Genomic DNA, 23,696 nt, shown 5'->3' on the forward strand with positions numbered 1-23,696 from the left:
GCTCGTTTTTTGATGCTATGCGTTCCAGACACTGATTTTATTAAGACTCACTTGGAGCTCTAAACTGTCACTTGATCTTTCTTTGGGTCATTTCGTTTGCCCGGAAGGACTAACATATCTGTGAAACCCTCTTCTTTTATAGTTTGAGCATCGTCTTCGTTTAGCAGGATAACATTATACATTTGAAAATACAAATATCCGGGAAGAGCAGAGAGCAAATCTCCGCGATGTTGGGCATTCTCCTATCATAAAGGAAGCGTGTTGGTGGGACCTGTGGCATCTAACGCATCATTTAACCCTATATGCGTGGGCACCTACCACAATAATGTATAGGATGAGTTTGTTCCGTTCCCGTTTTTAATTTGATGTAAAACTCAAATCACTGCACACTCTCTACTACACACTCTCTACTACAGTCACTACTCTCTACTACACACTCCCTACTACAGTCACTACTCTCTACTACACATTCTGCTACACACTCTCTACTACAGTCACTACTCTCTGCTACGCACTCTACTCTCTACTACACACTCTACTACACACTCTCTACTACACACTCTACTAAACACACTCTACTACAGTCGCTACTCTCTACTACACACTGTACTACACACTCTACTACAGTCACTACTCTCTACTACACACTACTACACACTCTCTACTACAGTCACTACTCTCTACTACACACTCACTACACACTCACTACTACAGCCACTACTCTCTTCGACACACTCTACTACACACTCTCTACTACACACTCTCTACTACACACTCTCTACTACACACTCTCTACTACACACTCTCTACTACACACTCTACTAAACACTCTCTACTACAGTCGCTACTCTCTACTACACACTGTACTACACACTCTACTACAGTCACTACTCTCTACTACACACTACTACACACTCACTACTACAGCCACTACTCTCTTCGACACACTCTATACTACACACTATCTACTACAGTCACTACTTACTACACACTCTACTACACACTCTACTACACACTCTACATTACACACTCTACATTACACTCTCTACTACACACTCTACACTACACACTCTACACTACACACTCTACACTACACACTCTACACTACACACTCTACACTACACACTCTACACTACACACTCTACACTACACACTCTACACTACACACTCTACACTACACACTCTACACTACACACTCTACACTACACACTCTACACTACACACTCTACACTACACACTCTACACTACACACTCTACACTACACACTCTACACTACACACTCTACACTACACACTCTACACTACACACTCTACACTACACACTCTACACTACACACTCTACACTACACACTCTACACTACACACTCTACACTACACACTCTACACTACACACTCTACACTACACACTCTACACTACACACTCTACACTACACACTCTACACTACACACTCTACACTACACACTCTACACTACACACTCTACACTACACACTCTGCTACACTCTACTACACACTCTGCTACACACATGCTCTACTACACACTCTACTACACACCCTCTACTACTCTCTACTACTCTACTACACATTCTCTACTACTCTACTACACACTCACTACTTTCTACTACACTCTACTACAGACTCTCCACTCTCTACTCCACACTCTCTACTTCAATCTCTCTACTTCAATCTCTCTACCTCAATCTCTCTAATTCAATCTCTCTAATTCAATCTCTCTACCTCAATCTCTCTACTTCAATCTCTCTACTTCAATCTCTCTACTTCACATTCTGTATTACACACTCTCTACTACACACTCACTACTCTCTACTACACACTCTCTACTACACACTCTACTACACTCCCTACTACACATTCTCATATACACTCTACTACACACTCTACTACACACTCACCACTCTACTACACACTCACCACTCTACTACACACTCACTAGTCTCTACTGCTCACTCTCTACTACACACTCTCTACTACACACTCTCTACTACACACTCACTACTACACACTCACTACTCTCTACTACACACTCACTACTCTACTACACACTCACTACTCTCTACTACACACTCTACTACTCACTTACTACTCTCTACTCACTCTCTACTACTCACTACTACTCTCTCTACTACTCACTACTACTCTCTCTACTACTCTCTCTACTACTCACTCTCTACTACTCACTCTCTACTGCTCATGACAATGCCATTTATTTATCTGTTTCCAAAACCAACACATAAATAAAACATTTGTCATTTACAATGCCAAAAGCGCTAACTTTTGCAAAGGCGAGACCGTTGCATTGTAAATGCTTGTTTTTGTTTTGAAAATATGTTTATTTCCGATGTTGAACATGGACAGTTACAATTTGTAAACATTGCATTAATCAGATAAGATTGGTTTTCATATTTTGTTTTTGTTCCCTATCTTCCACTTACATCAACTCCCCCCACCCACTCACTACCCCGACACTTACATATTTACAACCAACTAACACTTAGTACTGTGTTTGCATCTTACAGAATGTCATTACTTATGTAGAACCCTGCCATTTCCGTTCTTACTCCCAATGCCAATGTCATAAAGTCATTTCTTACTCTGCACCTGTTCGTGCGTTCTCCGTTATCAGTTGGAGGAGGGGGGGAGGGGAAGGGGGGGGGGGGGGGGGAACACAAAAAAAAAGGGGGGGTGAAGGATGGGGCGTGAAAAAAAAAGGGGGGAGGTGGGGGACACCCAGTTATGCTTTATTTGTGCATCTCTCGGTCAGGGGCCACATCAAAAGATCGAGTCACATCATGTTCAGTACCTGCTTCAAAATCCAAAAGCATTGCATTCCAGTCCATTGATAAGGGAGTTTTTCTTAAACCCCTGCGTTCCTCCCGTTGCAATTCCATGCCCTCCGCCTTCCCCCATCGCACCACAACCCGCGCCAAACTTCTGGGTCTGGCGGTCTAGCTCACTTCCACCTCATTGTTATTGTTCTCTTAGCCAGTAGGCAAATCGAGTCGCTACGCTCTTTTTCTTTTCTGGAGGGCCCAGCCCCAACAAGCTACAAGTCACCGATGTGTATGGTCTGGCTGGTGCTATCCTGGTCAGTGTTTCATGTATTGTGGCCTAGTAGTACCCTAACTTGGGGCAGTCCCATAGCATGTGTAGCAATCGTGCGTCGCCAGTCCCACAACGGAGGCACGTGTCTGCAGCCTCGGGAAACATAGCGCATATAGTCGGTGTGGGGTGAGGTACGCCCTATGCACTACCATTAGCTGAATACATTTAAATTTCGGGTTCCTCGAAACCTTTTGGGGGAATTTCAAGATCCTTTCCCATTCCTGGTCTCTAAGAGCCCTTCCAATGTCAACCTCCCATCGTTCTCGGGTGGGTTGGAGCGAAAGTGCCTTGCCCGTTCTAATGGCGCTCGTTATCCACTTTGTCAGGTGGCTACCTGTTCCCATTAAATACTGTATAGTGAGCAGCGGGTTCGTGGGTGGTTCTGTGCTATCCGGCGCCCAGGTCATCGCCACGTAGTGCTTGATCCTAGGGTATAGGAGAAACAACCCCTCCGGAGTCTGATGTGTCCTGTTAAATTCCGCAAATGTCATAACACTGCTATCCGCAAACAGATCTCCCACCTGCAGGACGCCTGCGTCATGCCATGTAATGAGTTCTTGTTCAGTTAGTGGGCCCGTTCCGAGGGGAAGCCCCAGTAGAGGTATCGTGGGTGCATAGGAGGACTCAGCGCACGCATACTTCACCGCTTTCCTCCAGCAAGTAATGGCCAGTCTAAGCAGGTGTGGTGTCGAACTGGGAATCCTAACCTTCGGAAGCAGCAGTGTGTGTATGTTGCCATTCGCCCTATCTGCCTCGGTCATGTTTATTTCGTGGAGGTTTCGGCCTGCCAGCCAGTAGGCTAGCCATTGCAGTTGGCACGCGTAAACGTACGCCGCCATTTCTGGGACCCCCATGCCACCCTGGTCAGTCGGCAGCTGTAGTTTGGCTAGACTAATGCGTCGTGTACCTGTTCCCCATACCAGTTCTGGGAGTATAGTGTTGAGTGTTTTAAATGTGCTAGCGGGGATTAAAAGCGGCAGATTCGTAAAGAATTATATGAGACGGGGCAGCACCACCATTTTAGAGATGGCCACTCTTCCGGCCACCGACAGCGGCAATGTGTTCCAAAATTGCACTTGCGTTTTTAGTGCGGTAATCGCCCTTCCCAGGTTCCCGTCTAGCATGTCCTGCGGCCCTGTATATATTTGTAATCCTAGGTAACGGAAGGTCGTCGTCGTCGTCGTCATCTGGAAACAATGTGGTGGGAATCGCAATCGTACGTTCTCCTCAGTGGCGTTAAAACAATACCCATACGACTTAGTGTCATTTATAGTAAGACCCGATATGACTCGAAATTCCTCAAATATATCCGGTATAGGGTCGAGGCAGCCCTTCACGTCCCCTAGATAGAGTATTATGTCGTCCGCATAGGCCGACACCACATGTGTCACTGCGTTCCTCTGTATCCCTTTATGCTGTGCAGAGGTCCGTAGTTTATATAAAAGGGGTTCTAAAGCTAATATAAACAATAGGGGTGATAACGGGCATCCCTGTCTAGTACCCTTCTCTACGTTCAGAGCGCCAGAAATACATTTGTTAGTGCGCACTCCGGCTGTTGGATGTGTGTATAACAGCGCCACCCATGCTATGAACTCTGGCGGTATACCGAATTTACTGAACATTGCGAACATATAATCCCACCTTATGGAGTCAAAGGCCTGTTTTAGGTCTAAAGATATACAACCCTCCGCACCGCTAGCCGCGTCTGCGTGTAGCATGATCTGGCTGAGTCTCCGTTGGTTCATCGCTGTACTCCGACCGGGCACGAAACCGCATTGGTCAGGGTGTATCAATTGTGGAATATACGGAGCCAGCCTCGTCGCCAGTATCTTACTGAGAATCTTGTAGTCCGTGTTTAGCAACGACAGCGGCCTGTAGTTAGCTAATTGGAGCCCGTCCCTACCAGGTTTAAGAAGGGATACTTGTGTCGTAAGCGGTGGCCCGTTGGATTTCAGCGCCTCCTGATATAATGCATGTAGTCGTGGCGCAACCAGGTCTATATAAGCCCCATAGAACTCAGCCGGTAAGCCGTCGGTCCAGGGGGTTTTGTTACGTGGCAGCGCGCGGATCGCCTGCCGGATTTCTGCAACTATGATGGGTCCTGCTAAGTCCTATTTCTGATTCTCCTCGAGCTGCGACATCTGGAGGTCAGTCATAAATGACTCATATGGCTCATCCGCCCACTGCGGGTGTCACCCATACAGTGTCTCATAGTATTCCTGGAACGTAGTGTTTATGCCTATTTGTGTCGTAACCGGCGTCCCCTGTTGGTCATGCACCTCCAATATGGGGGTATATATGGGCGCATTTCGTACCAGCCGTGCCAGTAGGGGGACCGACCTCTCGGCGTGTGCATGCTGCCTGCATGTGTATTCCCTATAGTCCAGCAGTCTCAACTCTTCAAGTAACTCAGCGTGTTGGATATGCGCCTCCTGTAACTGTGTGAATCTTGCATTCGTGCCCGCCGCTTCACTCTCTAGCATTGCCAGTCTCCCCTCTACCTCCTTAAGTCTTTCCAGTATTGCATACCTCATTCCCACCTTCGTACCCATCGCGATACCTCGTATAGACACTTTAAAGGCGTCCCATTCGATCTGCCTCGAGCTAGCAGTGCTGGCATTCACAGTGAAATATTGTGTGATAGCATCTGCTAGTGTGGATCGGAAGACAGTGTCCTCCAGCAGTTCCGGCGTTAGGCGCCACGAAGGTATAGGAGTCTGGATCCTACCCCATTGTATGGTGATTTCTACCAGGTTGTGATCTGAGAACGTCTACCCCATAAGCTCAGCAGTCATCACGGACCCCAGTAAGGTTCTAGAGCAGAAAATGTGATCTATCCTAGTGTGCAGCTTGTGCGGTGGGAAGTAGAACGTATATTCCCTGTGTCGTAAGTGTTTGCTCCTCCACACGTCAGTCAAATCCCAACCATCCGCCCATTGTGATAGCGCTTCCGCCTGTTACCTACTCTACGTAGCTTGTAGTGGGGGATGTGACCTGTCAAGGGAAACGTCTAGTACTGCATTATAATCCCCTCCCACTATCCAGGCATACTACGACCATTCAGCCAGTACCCTGCTAATCGCAGTAAGGAACTCAGTCTGTCCTGTGTTTGGTGCGTAGATGCTGCCGAGCACAACGGGGGAGCCATCTAACGTCCCACGTATAAATACATATCTACCCTCTGGGTCTACCCTTTGCTCTATCATCTGGAATGGGACTGAGTTTTTGAGCCATATAGCCGCCCCCCTCGAGAAAGCGGAGTAAGTGGTAGCAAATAATTGGCCCTTCCATTTCTTATGCAGTTTATTGCTTTCTGCACTTTTTAGGTGGGTCTCCTGCAGGTACGCTATAGTTGCCTGCCGGCGATTCAGCTGTGCTAGAATTCTATGCCGCTTGTGCACCGATCCCATGCCTCGCACATTCCAGGTGCATATCTTATACTTGCTAAGAGTCTCCATGACAGTGCACATCTAATACAAATTGCGAACCCAGTACATTTCGTGTGTTGTATACGTAGTGTGGTGGTCTAAGTGCCTGTAATACAGTAAACTCCCTAACTCGAAGGTCCCCATTTGGAAGAACCAGGGGTCCAAACATCAGAGCCCAACGTGGGCAACAACTAAACTGAATCGTGGCTGCGCTCTTGGGGGTGTGGTCACCCACACTCACTCACTCACTAGGTACCTGCTGGTGGTTACAGCATTTTACCCTGTATAAGTATGTACCCTGTTCCCTGTTTGCCCACCTCCGCCCTCACACATAATCGTCATACATTATCAATCGGAGTCTTCAACAGCTACTGTCAGAATTCGTTCACCATTTGTGCAGTAATTTTTGGGAACAATTGCAAACTAGTGACAGAGCCTGACATTTCCGTGCGTGAGTCCGAATTGCTGCCCATGTCCGTCTTGTCCCTGGCATCATGTTCTGCCAGCGCATCCGCTGCCAGCAAGGTCACTTCTGGGTTCGATCGTGGCCTGCCCGGTGTCCTCCCTCCTTTCGCACCCGTCTTCTCCATGGGGCCGTTCCGTGAGCTGGGCTCATTGTAGCCCGATGAGATGGGCCATCCTCCTGACCTTCTGCCAAGGGGTCCTGGGTGTTCAGCGGTGTTAGCGCTACCTCCATCCACTCTGCCGCTTCCTCAGGGGATTCAAAAAAGTACAGTTTGTTTCCGAGCATTATTTTCAGTCGGGCCGGGAAAAGTAGTGCATATTTCAAATTACGATCACGCAGCTTGCGTTTCACTCCCAGGAACGTCGACCTAGCCCTCTGGACTGCCGGTGTGAAATCCGGATAGATGGATATCGTCTTGTTTTCGAACTTTAATGGGGCCTTCTCCCTGGCTGCCCTCAGCACCGAATCTCTATCCTTATAGTGTAGCAGGCGTGCTATTAGCGGTCGTGGCGGAGCTCCCGTCCTGGGTGGTTTCGGCGGCATTCTGTGCGCTCGCTCCACACTGTACAGCGGGGTAAGATCCGTTGGTCCCACCACTGTCTTCAGCCAATCCTCCACAAACTGAGTGGGGTTTCTCCCCGTTCCGGGACGCCTAGGATGCGGGCATTATTGCGTCGCAAGCGCCCTTCCACATCATCCACCCTATCCCATAGAGCCTTAAGCTGTCGTTCCATGTTCTCCAGTTTCGTGGAATGTTCCGTTTGTTGCGGAATCAAATCGTCGAGCACGAGTTTGTGCTCCGTAACTTTCTACGCCAATTTGTTATGGTCGGCCTTGAGGAGGGACAGGCCTGACGACATGGCATCCATCCGAGCTTCCACCGCTTCTCTCGAGGCCCTTATTTCCGTTAAGATGAGGTCCAACTTAGCCTCCTGCGTGTCCTTGCCCGTCGGTGGAATGATTTCGTTATTGTAAGAGGCCAGTGGGTCTTCAGAACCAGTAGAGTGTAGGTCGGCGTTCGTCCCCGTTTCCTGCTGTTTGAGTCTGTTCCACCCCATGGTGTTGGTGGATGTGAGACGTAGTCCTGGTTCCTGCGTATACTCCCGTTTTTTATGGTAGTGCAGTGCAGCTGGCGATGCTAGTCGTGTTTTGGCTCCAGGCTCTAGGATAGCCAGTGTTCTAGTGTCAGCCCAGTGGCCAAGATCAGCAGGGGGGACGCCGCTGGTGCGTGATCATTCGGACTACGCTTAGTGTCGCGTACATCACGGCCAGTCCCGCATGGGTGGGCTGGTTTCTCACTTGTCCATGTGGGGGGAATAGACTACCCCTATATAGAGCTTGTATTGACTGCTCCGTCCTCGTAGTGTTTGCACCCTCACTGCGGCATGATGGCCAAGCACTGCAACCTCCCTGCTGGCCAGAGTAGACGTCCAGTGCGGCAACACTATAGCCCCACACACTCGGGCAGTGGTGGTTAGTAACCTGCAGCTGGGTCTCTGCTGTGGCACTGTGTTTCAAGAAAGTTGCACTTTGTGGCGATTAGTGGTGCGTTAAAAGGTTGTTTGCGCCCTGCAGTAGCAGCTCGTTCTCTTGGAGTGCACCAATGCGGCCGCACTTTCCCGGGAGGTGCAGAGCTCCGTCACTGCCCAGGCGTGGATGATACCCTTCTCGGCTTATGCGTGTATCGGGGCTCCGCGGTGAATCTCAAAATGGCGGTCGCCGTCTTTCGCGCAGTTACCTTTGGTATATGCCCCGCCGGGACGTTTAAACAGGGGTTCGCCGTTTGCCCCCAGCCTCTCACAGTCTTTTCGTGTCCCCTATTCGCTCCGCACCGCACTGCTCATCTGCATCGCAGCACCGGTAGTGTCAAGCGCGGCGGGGCTCCGTCCGGCGGGTCAGGGCTCCGCCGCGTAGTCCCCTGGTCGCAATGTGTGCTCCTCCCGCTCCACCACTCAGTCTATCTCAGCAGGGCAACCTGTGTCGCCGGGTGCAGCCGCCGCCTATGGCACTCTCCGCACAACGGGCCTCCAGTTCTAAGCCGCCCACTGGCCGGCTCCACCTCCCACAGCAGACCTCGGCTTCCAACGTGCAGCAATGCCGTCTCGCCGCCTATATCCGTCCACACGTTCCAGGAGCAGCAGGTGCTGAGGAAAACGTCTCCGCTAAACTTGCTCACTTCCAGCAGCTGTCTGGCAAAGGTGGGTGCCCCGAGGGAACCAGGATCTCAGGATATTTTGCAAAGTTTTAGGGCATGGGACGGAGCTAGCTCAGTTCACGTCCGCCATGCTCGGCTCATGGCCACGCCCCCGCCCACCACTAGTTCCTATGGTGGTTTGGTTAGGGTGCTTATGCCATTGCTGAACATTAAGAATCTGGTGCGAATGCCTTGATAATTGTAAGAATGCTGCCGCAACAAGAACATGGCAACCGATACCTCTATTTCTCGTGTGGCCCCGTAGCGTCCCTTATAGCTGCCAGTTCTTAGGCGCTATATCCCTTAACCTACTCGGAACTCGCCTGTCTACATGGGCTCTTTACGGTCTGCTTCCCTGTTCTCCCGCTGCCCCCCCGCTGGCCACCTTTATCCTTGCCGTATGAATCTCCTATTGTTCATATGGTGCCTACATCAACATCTTATGAACTGAGTTATCAAGGTGCCAACACTTGCCCAGACAAACACACGGTGATTTGGAGCAGTTCAACTATCTAGCTACACGACACAGCTCGCCGCAGCAAGTGCTGAAGGAAGCCGAACCTCCAGCAGACGCACAGAGAGACGCTGTCTTTTCTCTTGCCGAGAAATCCAGCTCCAGTGTTTCTAAGCTACCCTTGAGGGTTGTTGGGAAATCGAGTCCTGAGAGAGAGATACCAGACCCGATTCATTCTAAAACCAAGGTACAGAGCTGATTAGACCCTTACAGAATTATTGGATAGATTCTTGGCAAAGAATACTGAAACTAAGCTACACCTAACCAACTTCTTCCCTCGTACTTGACTTAGGTTAGGTACACCGGGGTAGGCGAATTTTAGAAACACCAGTTGAGTACTTTTAGTCTTTATTTATTAATGTATGTATTCTATGTATTTTATGGCTTAGAAACCATATCATGCTTTTACAGTATTATTTGAGAGTACTGTACGCATTGTACTTTGCAACCAGTATTACGATTGTAGCAGTTCATTTCTTCCGCATGAAACAGAAGACAGTTCAATAAATACTTTTTATTGAAAACGCCAGTCTCTCTAATTTTCTGCACCTCTGGTGAAACGAAGCATGCACGATTGACTGAGTGAAATAACTATCTATTGTTTCCACGACTCTAGAGATATATTTCTTATTCTTGGGAAACAAAGTTGTCATGTTTATGCGGTGGTCAGAAACTAATGCCGTCTTGTTTATTCGAGAAAGTTTCTAGTGACCTCTGAGCTAGCTGGCACTCCCAATTAAGTCTAATATATTCGATAGAGACTTAGTAGACCTCAGTCCTACGTCAAACCAATAGTATATATTATTCCAATGCGCAAAGCCTATTGGGAATATAGGAACTACACTACAATCTTACTTCTAAGCTTGCCTATTCTGCTACTCTATCTCCTTGTACACTTTTCGGAATTGGACTGTCTGCTTGGACTGCTTACTCTCCGTCTCCCGCTGCCCCCTGTTGGCCACCTATTCCTTGCCTGAGTGACTCGGTCACTATTCCTACGGTGTGCCTTGGTACCCTACTTCTTCCTGATGCCCCTTCCTATATTGGGACCAGCTCCATACCTGCAACTTACGAGTAGCTTCTGGGTTGCAGCCTCTGGGCATCACTACCCTCAGATTCTCTCCCATAACTGCCCGCTCCCAAAGTAGATATTGTCCACCACTTCTGCATCGCTGGGCCCTACCTGGCCTGTCAGCCCATCCTCCCATGATGGCTGGATCTGACCTGATTGCTATTGGATGCAACTCCTTCACCATCGCTTACCCTCCTAACCTTTCCAAGTCTGCAGCTAAATCCTTTAAACATTCCCTCCTGAGAAGACACCCTGACACTCTGATCTCTGACCTCTAATTCAACGCAAACAGGGGAATCATTACCAATTACATTATTTTCTATACAAGGAAAACAGCACTATGGCGCACTACCATATTCAACGTACTTAGCGTACACAATGCCAGGAACATCCCCCATGGGTCCAAACTCACGATCATGCCTTCCCAAACCCTTAAAGCCGACCTTACCATTACCGCCGACAAAAACGGCATTGTAATGATCCAAGCATCTGACATGGATCTCAACACAGTTGCTGACTTCTTCCCCATTCTTAAGAAATAAGTACTTCACTCCTCCACGCACCCCCTAGACCTGCCATCGCCCCCGGACTCCCTTTGCAGCACTGGTTCAGTCAACTCCAACTCCGCGAGTAAGGGTCCCACATCTAGACCTATTAATGCTGCTACTACTCCCCCTTCCACTACCTCTCTCACTCCCACAGGTCGGATTGGCACAAACCCTCCCAGCGTGTTCTCCATTCAGTCCAAATCCAGCTATAGTATCTCACCTATTGCGTTCAGAGTACTCCCCTCCACTCCCCCCAACCCCTAGCATCCGCCAATATGCCTCTGCCGCCGCCCCGCCTCCTTTCCTCCTAGCCTAGCAACTAACTATCACCTCACCTCCAGCTCACCTAACTTTCCCCACAACAGTCCTGGAACCACCTCCTCTTGGAGCTTGCCTAGCCCTCCTCTCCCCCCTCCTCCCATTAACCTTGCCATTGGGGGGTCGCGCTCCCCTGCCTGCACGACCGCTCATGCCTCCAGACCCGGTCCTGTCCCCCTGGTCCCTTACCCGCAGGCACAACCTACACCTCTGTACTATGAAACCCTGAACACCAGAGCATCCATCATAGTTTAGAAAATTCAGAAATCCCTATTTGATTTGAGGAACATCCTTCTCCTCATTGAACACTCTATTGCCCCCTTTAAGCCCTCCATTAACTCAGCCCTCCCCTGCTCACCATTCCCACCCTCCAGCCCATGCCGCTGGCCAGCAGACACCTTCGCCCTCACAAACTCCCAAACTACCTCTCGGAGGAGGAAACTCTAACCCTCCTTACATCCTACATGACCTCCCCAGACGCCCCCGTCCTCCCAACAAGGAAGTTGATTGCCTGATTCCCACTATCGCAATCAACACCAATAGATCATCATACTTCCGTAAGAAAGGGGTAAACCTCAACAACTTAGCACAAGTACGTTTAACCTCCCCTTCTTACAACACTCGTACCGATTCTCCACTCTCTGGCCTCCTTATTAACTGTTGTTCAGATGCAAAACACGCCTCTGACATCGCCTCCCTCATCCTAAGCCATAAAACGGATGTAGCTATCCTAACCTAGACGTGGCTCAATGATTCCTCATCTCCTTACCTTGATTTATTGGTCCTAGGCAGCTATATCATTAGACTTGATAGACAAATTAAAAAAAGGGGGAGGCATTACATGCATCTACCACTCAGACCTCCAGAACTCCATGCAGAACCCACAGACTCTTGTGAATATTTTGCTCTCTGCATTAGTAACAAAACTACTCAGTTATATAAAGTGCACATCTTCTGCCACCCCCCAGGCAAGAACAACACTTTCACGGATCTCCACTTGGAAATCATCCCTGCGAAGGTCTCCCCCACTCCAATGACATTTTCCTTGGTGATTTCACTCTGCTTTGGAACGACCCCCAATGATACCCAAGTCAACGCTGTCAAAGTCTTCCTCACTGAGCAATCACTCACCCAGGCATACACCCTACCTACCCACACAAAAGGCGCCACTTTGGATTGGATAATCGCTAAGGCATCAGCGGTCAGGCTGAATTCAATGGAGTCATGCGACTGGTCAGACCACCACGCCATCACCTTCACTATACTGGACTACGGCCTGAAATGTCTTGAGGATCCGGTGAAACCAAAATGCTGGCTCAGAGACACTACGAGCCTTGACCTCGAGAAGCTGACAGCTCCCTGTGTGAGTGATCTTCACCCCTCCCCCCAATCTTTCTAAGGTCAATGTCCTCACAGAGCACTACAATTCGACTATGACTAACATTTTGGATGATCTGGCCCTGCCTGTTAAAGCTCAAAAGGTCCCCAATCAAACACAAACATCCCTGTTTCAGCGTACCCCTCAATAGCGAAAGGAGAGCTCTCCGACCTAAATAAAGAAATCGGAAACAGCACCCGAGCCTCCTATCTTAAACTTCTCCGCCAGGCCAGAAATACTTACAACAAGAATATCCTCTTGTCACCCCAAAAAAAAAAAAAAAAAAAAAAAAAGAGTTCTTCAAATCAGAACTGGACCCCGCAAACTCTTCGAAATAGTCAAACTTCAATCAAACAAACTAGCGAAGACATCAAAAGAAACAACTAAATCCTAATACAACCAAAATCAACTCGCTAGGTAACTAACTCAATGCCACCTTCAACTGCCCTGCTCCTCCTACTAGAGCCCTTCTCCCCTCTCGTCCCTTCCACACAACACCCAAAAACAAGGCTCACTGGTCCAACTTCGAACTTTATCATGACCAGTCCATCTAAAAGATTCTAGCCTCCTTAAAACCGAACACCCACTTCAACGACCCTCTCCCCGCCAACTGTTTGGCAGCGACCTCCCCACTCATCATTCCCATCTGGACTACAATTATCAACGCTTCCCTTCTTCAAGGGTCCATACCGGACTCCCTGAAAACCGGGCAAGTCATCCCCACCCTAAGAAAAAAGAACAATTGTTACTTACCTGTAAACAGGTGGTTCTCCAGTATTGGTGTCTTTTATAGATTCACATGCTTGAATGTTCCCCATTGTCGAAGTTGGAGTCCCACAGTAAATAAAATAGCAATAAAATACTAATAACATATGTCTGTAAAAACCTAACACATAAAATATGCACTAAAAAAAAGTAGTAAATACCAAGACATAATTCCCACATAGGAATACATGGTAGAGAGAAAAAAACTTGTAACACATTCCTGTCATTATGTTAGTCCAAACTACAGCCAATCAGGCGCAAGCACTCCTCCAGAACCTTCTCCTCAGAGCTCAGTCCCTCAGATTTTCGTAGTACAGGAGTGACAAAAGAGCCTATGAGGTGAAGAGAGCCTCTGAGGGGAGGTGGGTGGGTCGCATGTGAATCTATGAAAGACACCAATACTGGAGAACCACCTGTTTACAGGTAAGTAACAATTGTTCTTCTCCAGTATTAGGGTGTCTTTCATAGATTCACATGCTTGAATAGAATAATGAGCAGCAGTAGCCGATCAAGGTTCGAATCAGCCATGCCAAAGCATGGAAGAAACTCAATGAGACATAATATAGTCATGCAAGTAATAATAATAATCATATAAAACCATAAAGGTGAAGGGAAGACAGAGGCTCTCCTTAGTTAAAAAGATTGCGAAGCACTGCCTGTCCCACTGCAGTATCTGCTTCGTTGATGGTATCCAGGCAGTAGTGTTTCGTGAACATGTGCCTGCTGGACCACGTGGCTGCTCTGCAGATCAGATGAAGCGGCACACCGGCAAACAAGGCAGTAGAGGATGACATCGCCCTGGTGGAATGAGCCCTCACTGAAGAGGCTTGCCGGCTTTCTGATGGCAGAAGGCAATTGCTGAAGAAATCCAACGTGCAATAGTTGGCTTGGTAACAGGACGCCCTTTGCGCATGCCTCCATAGAAAATGAACAGTTGATGGGACCTGCGAAAGGGTGCCGTCCTGTTGATGTAAAATTTAAGGCATCTTTTAATGTCCAAGGAATGTAAGCGTTGCTCTGCCGGAGATTGAGGATTGGCAAAGAAGTTTTTCAAGAAAACAGGTTCATTAATATGAAAATCAGTGGGCACCTTAGGCACTAAACAGTCAGATTTTAATTGGAGGAAAGGAGGCTTAATGGTGAAGGCGTGAATATCACTCATGCGTCGTGAGGAGGTCAGAGCAAGAAGAAGGGCTACCTTCCAGGTCAGAAACTTTAAATCCGCCTTGTGGATAGGCTTGAATGGTGCCTTCATTAGTTGTGCCAGTACGACATTGAGGTGCCAGGTAGAAGTAGGACGCCTAATAGGCGGGAACTTCCGGAATAGTCCTTTGAAAAATTGGCGAATGACTCTGGAAGAACAGAGTGAGGAGGAGCCATCTTGACGGAAACGAGAAATTGCCACCAAGAAAACTCTCAAAGTGGAATGGGAAAGTCCTGAATGAGCCAGTTACAAAAAGAACGGGAGCAGCTGAGCCGGAGTAGAATGAATAGGATAGATATTGGCAGCTGGGCACCAATGACAGAACCTCTTCCACTTGAGCTTGTAAGTCTTAACTGTAGACGGAGCTCTGGCATGAGCGAGAATGTCTCTGCAGTCTTGCGAAATATTCAAATGGGCAAATTCAAGGTGCTCAGGTTCCAGGCCGACAAGTTCGGATGGCAAATCTGACCCTTGTCCATCGTGAGGAGATCCACTCGAGGATGAAGGAGGATGGGCTCGCACTGGGATAGAAGAAGCAGCTCAGAGAACCACGCTTGCCGGGGCCATCTGGGGGCGATCAGGAGAATGTGGCAAGGCTGTCTCCGCATCTTCCACAACACGCGAGGCACCAGGGGAATCGGAGGAAAAGAGTAGGCGAATAGATCGCACCAGTTCATCAAAAGGGCATTCCCGCACGACCCGTGGTGGGGATGCCAACTTGCGTAAGATGGGCATTTCCGGTTCTCCGGGGTTGCAAAGAGATCCAAAGACGGATGACCTCACTGTCGAAAGACTAAGTTGAGAGGTGGTTGATGTAACTCCCACTCGTGGGTCGACGACGTGGATCTGCTTAGGGAATCTGCTAAGATGTTGGAGATGCCTGGTAGATGAACTGCGGTCAGGGTAACCTGGTGAGGGAGTGCCCAATCCCAGATCGGCCGAGACAAGAGAGGAGATTTGGTTCCACCCTGCTTGTTGACATAGTGCATACTGGTGGTATTGTCCGTTTGGATAAGCACCGATTCTCCCTGGATCAGTGGATGGAACGACTTCAGTGCTAGATAGATGGGTATCAATTCCAGCCTGTTGATGTGCCAAGAGCATTGAAGCAGAGTCCACTTGCCTTTTATAGACAGCCCTTGAAGTTGTGCACCCCATTCTTCTAAGGAGGCGTCCGTTGTCAGAGTGAGTTCTGGAGTGGTGGAGAGGAAAGAAGTCCCTGCTGCAAGGTTGGATGGCTGCACCCACCACTTGAGAGCCGCATTCATGCGAGCGGTTACACTGATTAGGTCGCTGAAGGAACCAGTGACCTGACGCCACTGTCCGTCCAATTCTTCTTGAATGGGGAGAGTCCGTAGCCTGCAGTTTGGGATCAGCGAAATACATGATGATGCCATCCCCAGATATTACTTCAAGATCCGGACTGAAACTGACTGTTTTGCACGAATAAGAGACACTAAGCGGAGAATCTTCAGTTGCCGATCGTGAGACACGAATGCCTTGGCTAGTGTTGTGTCCAAAGTGGCTCCTAGAAAATTTCTGCAGGGAGCTGGGTCTACCTGGGACTTTTCGGCATTGATGGAAAGGCCGATGGAGCGAAACACCTCCTGACAAAGTTAAGTGTCCCGAAGTAGCTGGTTGCGAGTCTGCAATTTGAGGAGGCAGTCGTCCAGGTATGGAAAGATTTGGGCGCCCTGGAGACGCAGGTAAGCCAACACTGGAGCTAACAGTTTTGTGAAGACACGAGGGGCGGAGCGTAGGTCGAAAGGCAGCACCCTGAACTGGAAGTCTCTCTGTCCCACCCAGAAGCGCAAGTGCTTCCGATGCCGTGGAAGAATTGGGACATGAAAGTAAGCGCCCTGGAGGTCGATGGTGGTCATGAAGTCGTCCATGGAGAGAAGACTCAAGATCTCTACTAGTGTAAGCATGCAGAAGGATTGGCATTTGAGATACTTGTTGAGTGCTCGCAAATCAAGGATCGGATGCCAGTCTCATGTCTTCTTGAGCATAAGGAAAAAACGGGAATAGAATCCCCTCCCCCTTTGAGACTTGGAACCACTTTGACGGCACCTTTCTGGATCATAATACGAACTTGCTGGAAAAGCTCTTTGAGGTGGGCCGGATGGGGGAGTGGGAGGAGGAATCTTGACGAACTCCAGAGCATGGCCCTTTGCTACAATGACCAGAACCCAACGGTCCGAGGTGATTGAGGACCCTTGAGAAGAGAACAGGATGATTCGACCTGCAACTTTTGGGAGGAAAGGCAAGTCCTTGTCTTTTGAAAGTGGATCCTCTATAGGAAGACTTCCCCCGGTAGGATTTTGAAGACTGCTGACGGGAGGACTGCTGTTGTTGGGAAGAATATCGTTGAGTACCCAGGTGGTAGGAGCGGTATTGAGTGGATCCACAGCGAAAAGTAGAAGAGGTGCCGCATCTGCGTGCACCACGAAAAGGCTGCTTACGGAACTGTAAAATTCCTAAAGAACGAGCAGTGTCAGTGTCCTTCTTGATTGTCTGCAGTGCCTCGTCGACATGTGCACCAAAAAGCGACTTGCCGTCATACGGCATATCCAGGATTTTCACCTGTACCGCCTGGCGAAAAGAGGTGGGACGTAACCGACCTTGCCATCGCAAAACAGCTGCCCCAGCAAGCTGACGGAAGCCAGTACAAGCGATGTCTACAGCGCAGTCTATAATCTCCTCCGACGTTCTCTCTCCTTCTTGAAGAATTTTCAAGGCTTCCTCTTTGGAGGGCTCCGGGATAAGGGCCACAAGGGCAGACATGTCTGACCACATCTGGCGGTCGTAGCACCCTAAAATGGCTAAAGTATTCGCCGCTCTCACCGTAGTAGAGGCCATCGTTGAAAATTTGCGCCCAATAGCGTCAAGGCGACGACCTTCCCCATCAGGAGAAGCTGTAATGGGAGAAGTCAGGTTTCTGGAGCGACGCTGAGCAGCCTGGGTGACCACCGAATCTGGCTTTGGCTGCGCAATCAGGCACGCTGGGGAACCAAAGGGCAATTTATATTTTTTCTCGATGCGAGGCATTTGCGCCTGTATGGAATTTGGCGTTTGCATACATTTTACCCCCTCACTCCAGATGAAGTCGATGATGGGGACCGTTTGGATTTGTTTAAACGGTTGATTTTTGAAGTCGTAGAGAAAACAGTCCTCCTCTCTCTGGACTCTTGGCAGCTTAAAGCGTTGAGCCGCTCTATCAATCAGTTGATGGAAACTTGCAATGTCCACCGGAGGAGAATCCCCTGGCGTCAAAGGAGGGGGGGACGGCGTCTGAATTTAGTAGTCGTCCCACTCAGCCATATGACTGGCGTCATCATCATCATCGTGAACCTCACCATCCTCACTTTCTGGATGAATATCATCATAGTCATCGGCATACACTGTAGTGTGTATCTGAACGGACGTCTGAACTTGAGGAGAAGGCTTTGGTGTTTGTGGTAGCAGAGCAGCAGCAGGAGCAGCAGCAGTCGCAGGTGCTGTAGGCACTGGCGAACCCTGTTGAGATGTCAAGAAACGCCTGTTGTAATCCTCCAACATGTATTGGAGATGAGCGACAGAGGCAGCGTTGCAGTTGGAACGTGCACGGAACGTTCCTCTGCCTGAAAATAATGTTCCTCATCGTCTTCACCATAGCACTTAATAACCAAATCAGAAGGACGTGCCGCCCTGAAGGAATCATCCACATCGTCCTCAGAACCAGAGACCTGCTCGGAACCAGTGGCAAACAAGGGCGAAGGAGGCTGTGGGTCACTTGGGATGGACAGTTGCTCAACAGGCATCTTGCGACGTTTGTGCAGAGGGTCGACGGTGGAAGAACCAGACTCGGAGGAAGAAAGAGGCACCATCGGCAATGAAGCAAAAGAAGATGCAATTGTCGTCGACTAAGTCGCCGTCAGAGCAGACGACGATGATGGCATAGGTGTCGACGGAGCCGTAGCTGAAGGATCCGCCGTCGACGGGGCCGCCGTCGACGGGGCCATTGTTGACGGTGCCGCTGTCGACAAAGTTGTCGTCGATAAAGCTGTTATTCGTTTTTTATTGGTATTTTATCTACCGTGGGACTCCCACTTTGACAACGGGGAATATTCAAGCATGTGAATCTATGAAAGACACCCTAATACTGGAGAACACTCTGTACCCGGAAATTCCAGACAGCTTCAGACCTATTTCGAATATTCCTCTTCTTGCGAAATTGCTGGAGAAATGTGTGCAGCTAAAACTAAGATAACACATCGCGGAATTCAATTTACTTGACGATTTCCAATCTGGATTCAGGCCTGGGCATAGCACTGAAACCAGTATTCTTCACATCGTAGACGATGCTTTCCTAGCCCTTGACCAAGGCGAAACCTGTCTCTTGATCCTTCTGGATCTCTCCTCAGCCTTCGACACAGTCAACCATGAGAAACGTCTTGAACACAGGATGGGTCTAGGAGGTACAGTCATCAAATGATTTGGTTCATTGCACCAGAACCACACCTAGAGATTCTTAGTCAACAACAACCTATCTGCTCCTGCTCCTTCCCTGATCTCTATTAGTGTCCCTCAAGGCTCAACTCTGTCACCTACCCTCTTTAATCTCTACCTTGAACGACTAGCTGAAATTATTTGCACGGCCAACATCTCCTTCCACACGTACGCCAATGACACTCAGATATGCATCAAAATCTCTTCTCTTGATAAGATTACCTATCGGAACGATGCTCTGAATCTGACTGTTCAATGGCTCGCCAACAACCAGCTCAAATTGAATGCCCAAAAAACGGAGTTCCTTCTCATATCCCCCACCCAAAAAAATCCAATGACATCCCTGAATGGATTCATTGATCACAGCACTCAACTGCACGCCAACCATAGTGGATTCTGCTAAATCGCTCGGGATAACCTTGGACAGCAACCTGAATATGCGTGAACACATCAATTCGATGGCCAAACCTGCCAGGTTCCATCTGAGCAACTTGAGAATGCTAAAACCCTTCCTTGCTACTGCCGACCTAAAAAACACAGTTCAGGCGTTAGTCATTTCCAGAATTGAATATGGCTACTCTATACTATCTGGCCTACCAAAGACTTCGACTGCCGCGCTAAAAGCTTGCCTCAACGCAGCAGCTAGACTCTAATCTGGCTCAAATAAATTTGACCACATTTCACCACATCTGAAGGACTTGAGCTGGCTTCCTCTTGAAGGCAGAATCCAGCTCAAGCTGGCCTGCATCACTCACAAAGCCTTGTCCGCGAACACCCCAAAGTATCTCGCCCAGAAAATTGTGATATCTGGGAGAACCAGAAACTCCCGGTCCGCCAGAGACCGTGTGCTCCTGCCACCCCACTTCCACAATGTAAAAACATATAACCGAGCGTTCTCTGGGGCCGCACCGAGAATCTGGAACTCGCTACCTCCCTCCACCAGAAGAATTCCTACTTTGTCACGCTTCAAAAAGGAAGTGAAAACCTTCCTAATGAGCAAATTCCTCCACTAACTCCTTCATTGCGCATTCCGCCTTTTCATGGCCTAGGTTTCAGTTCATAATCTCCTGTATTGCTTGGCCCTCTCCATGTATCAATTTTTCCCCTTGTTTTATTGCTGACATGTCGCTCTCTGATTTTGGTACTGTACTGTTTATTGTATATAGCTCTGACTTTTATCCTACTGTAGTCAATTCCCTAACCCCATCCTTGTATTTTGCCTATGCCTATACTGTACGCAACGTACCTGTAAAGAGCTCCGATACCCCAACGTGTCGTGTTTGCGCTATATAAAATCTCAAATAAAATAAAATAAAAAAATAAATAAGTAAATAATACCTAGAAAAGCAAAAGGTGGATCTTCCATAGTAGTATCAGGATGTAGCCAGAAAAGAGTAATACAAATTAGATGTACACCGGCAGAGTTCTTAATCAGTTTTCAGATATTTTTTGCATTTGCTTTTCTCTCACACTAATCTGCGCTTCTAAACTTAAAAGCGGAAGGGCTTAGGTTCAAGTGTGTCAGAAAATGTGGCAAAGTGCACACATTTCCCTCATTTTGGAACGGTAGGGTGAGACAAGAAAATACTTAATCTGGAAAAATGCTTTTCAAGTAATGAAATCAAAATACCGAAAATAGTTTGTCAAATTTTCAAACCCAATTCATGCAGGTTTTCTGAAATATGAAGTTTACGCACAACCACGTTCGGCGTTCGGCAAATTGGTGAGGAAGAAACTATTTAAATGAACTGGAGTTTCGTCATTTCTGGACCAAACCATAAGTGTATGGCTTGTGGTTTTGTGAACTGGTTTGGCATGGAAATCTTCACAATTGATAGGTGCATGCCTGTGCATCCCAGTATTATAACTTCTGAGTGAATATAGCTTTGCCTGTGTGCAACACATGTGATCTATCTAATGGCTAGCCAAGGCCAGCACATTATACTTTCCCTCCTCTGACTGACAAATAGAGCGATATGGTTCACAAAGCAACACCTTGACACACACAAAAATAAATGCACATACCATACTGAATGCGAGTCCTCACAGCAGCCACAGGCACATTGTAGATCTTCTGAAGATAGTTCTGGATATCAAACTTCGTCATTCTGCCAAGAGCAATGAAGAGCAGAACATAAGACACAATGCAGCCACACAGGGACGTGAGCACCTTTACCTCCAAACACATGGGCCTGCCAGTTTTCACATATTATCATGGTTGCAGCCTTAGAATGCATTCGCCCTCACTGAATGCATCCCAGGGCACCCTATGAACAGACTGTGTGGGATTACTCCCTTAATTAGTTCTAAACCAAGCATTTCACTCCTGATGTACCGTGTAATTGGTGTGCACATACTTCGCTCCCCTGAATCCACAGTCCCTGCAGTGTGTATTTATTTCAGTCACCACCATGCACTAAAACCCTCTCTCTTCAGTGCCCACTTACTCCATAGTTGCGTCCCCTGAATAACATGTCCCTGCAGTTTGAGACATGTCCCTATCATAAAACACCCTAAGCTATGAATGTAGTCCAGGGTTTCAATGTCCATGCACTTTCTTTAGGGTTTCGTACTAGACTATCTGCAATGAGCACTTATTCCACAATACATGCTCTGAAATTTCTCTCTGAGGTGTTGGCGCAGTGTGCCCTTACTCTAGCTGCAGCCCCCAAAAATGCTCTTCAGTCTGCACGCGATTACGTATTGCTTGAAAACACCATTCTCGACGGCATCTACTTACTCCAGGGCAGTGCGGAATTGTACAGTATCTTCAGGTTGTTCCCTTCCTGGCCTCACCAGTGTCATGAAGAAGTTGGTCCTAAAGATGCGTAGTTGTGGGTTTCCATGCTGATAGATTGGATATCTGTGAAAGGGAAAAAATGAAAACTTTTAGACTGTTGTAAATAGGGACATTAATTTATTCCGGTATTATGGTTCTGGAAATCCAAAGTAGTGGAAGTCAGAAATCTTAATTCCTGCGTAAACTTGATGAACAGCAAAAACACTGTCTATTATTAGGTCTAAGCTTAACAGACAGTGCAGCTGTCTGCTTTCCTAACCACATCTTTACGACATTTGGAAAGCTTCCTTGGAATGCATTCCATCCATTGCTTACCATCGGCTTTGTGGGTTGTAACTCACATTTGCTTGCTTTCCATTTGCAGGCTTTATTTGGTTTAGGCTGGCCAGCTTGAGTTTGTCGCTTTCGTGGCTCAGACCTTATTTACTGTTTCCTTCCACTAGTATTCGATTTCTGTAAACAGGCCTTCAAATCTTGTTCTTATCTTGTCACATTTGCTGTGCATTCAAACACAGAAGTCAACTGTCAAACTAGGTCTTCCAGGGATCTTTGTATTTACTTTTCTTTCTCGGACTTCAAAGTGAGAGAATTTATGTAACAATCATGCTGGCTACTGAGGGTGTGCTGGAGGAAGGCTGTACAAGGTTGTTTTTTTGTAGCACACAACAAAAATTACATGTCTGAAAACGAACTGTGTAAATATTTCAGAATATATCAGAATTAGGAAATTACAGTTTGTGTCATTTTGAAGTGTGGTGTAAACAAATATTTTAACACTATCAAAACAAACTAGTATACTTGGTGACTTCACTCTACTCTACATCATTCCGTTCGGCAAAGCCATCACGCTGTGGTCTAATGAGTGGTGGCCCTTCCAACTAGGATCAGTCCCATCTCACAAACAATCTGTGAAAAATCTTGGCATAAAAATTGATCACGCCCTCTCTGTGAAAGATCATATCCTAGTTACCAATGGCAATTGCTACCATAATATGTGTCTCCTACCCAGAATATTCCATTTTCTACTCCTCTCTGCGAGAACATCATTAGTTCAAGCCCCAGTAGTGAGTCGACTAGATTACGCGAACGCTCTATTGGCCGCAACTAATGAGACGCTCTTTGTTAAACTACAGGCAGTGCAAAATTCAGCAGCAAGACTTATTTTAAATCTTCCACTGGGTACCCAGTCGGCTCCTTCATTGAAGTCTCTGCACTGGCTGTTGGTAAAAAAAAGGAGCATTTTTAATATCTGCTACCTGCAAGTATATCTGCTACCTCGCATATAAGGCTGTAAGGGGCAATGGCTCCAGCTATCTCCAACAAAGTTAAATGGTATGTACCCACCAGAAGTCTAAGATCCAAGGACAAAGCCCTGTTGCGAGTCGCCGACACCAGCCTGA

The 23,696-nt window shown here is 47.8% G+C and overlaps 1 protein-coding gene across 1 annotated transcript in view; it reads right to left on the reverse strand.

Annotated features, from left to right (window-relative positions):
• The window catches only part of MRPL23 (mitochondrial ribosomal protein L23), a 201,020-nt gene that overhangs the window by 88,578 nt on the left and 88,746 nt on the right, over positions 1-23,696 (reverse strand). The window contains exons 2-3 of the mRNA XM_086958934.1: positions 22,237-22,359; positions 21,522-21,604 (exon numbers count right to left, since the gene is read on the reverse strand). Of these exons, the coding sequence (XP_086815060.1) occupies positions 21,522-21,604; positions 22,237-22,359 (206 nt within the window). The remainder of the gene's footprint in view (positions 1-21,521; positions 21,605-22,236; positions 22,360-23,696) is intronic.

This window comes from Lissotriton vulgaris, chromosome 2_1 (genome assembly GCF_964263255.1).
Source record: "Lissotriton vulgaris chromosome 2_1, aLisVul1.2, whole genome shotgun sequence".
Taxonomy (NCBI): domain Eukaryota; kingdom Metazoa; phylum Chordata; class Amphibia; order Caudata; family Salamandridae; genus Lissotriton; species Lissotriton vulgaris.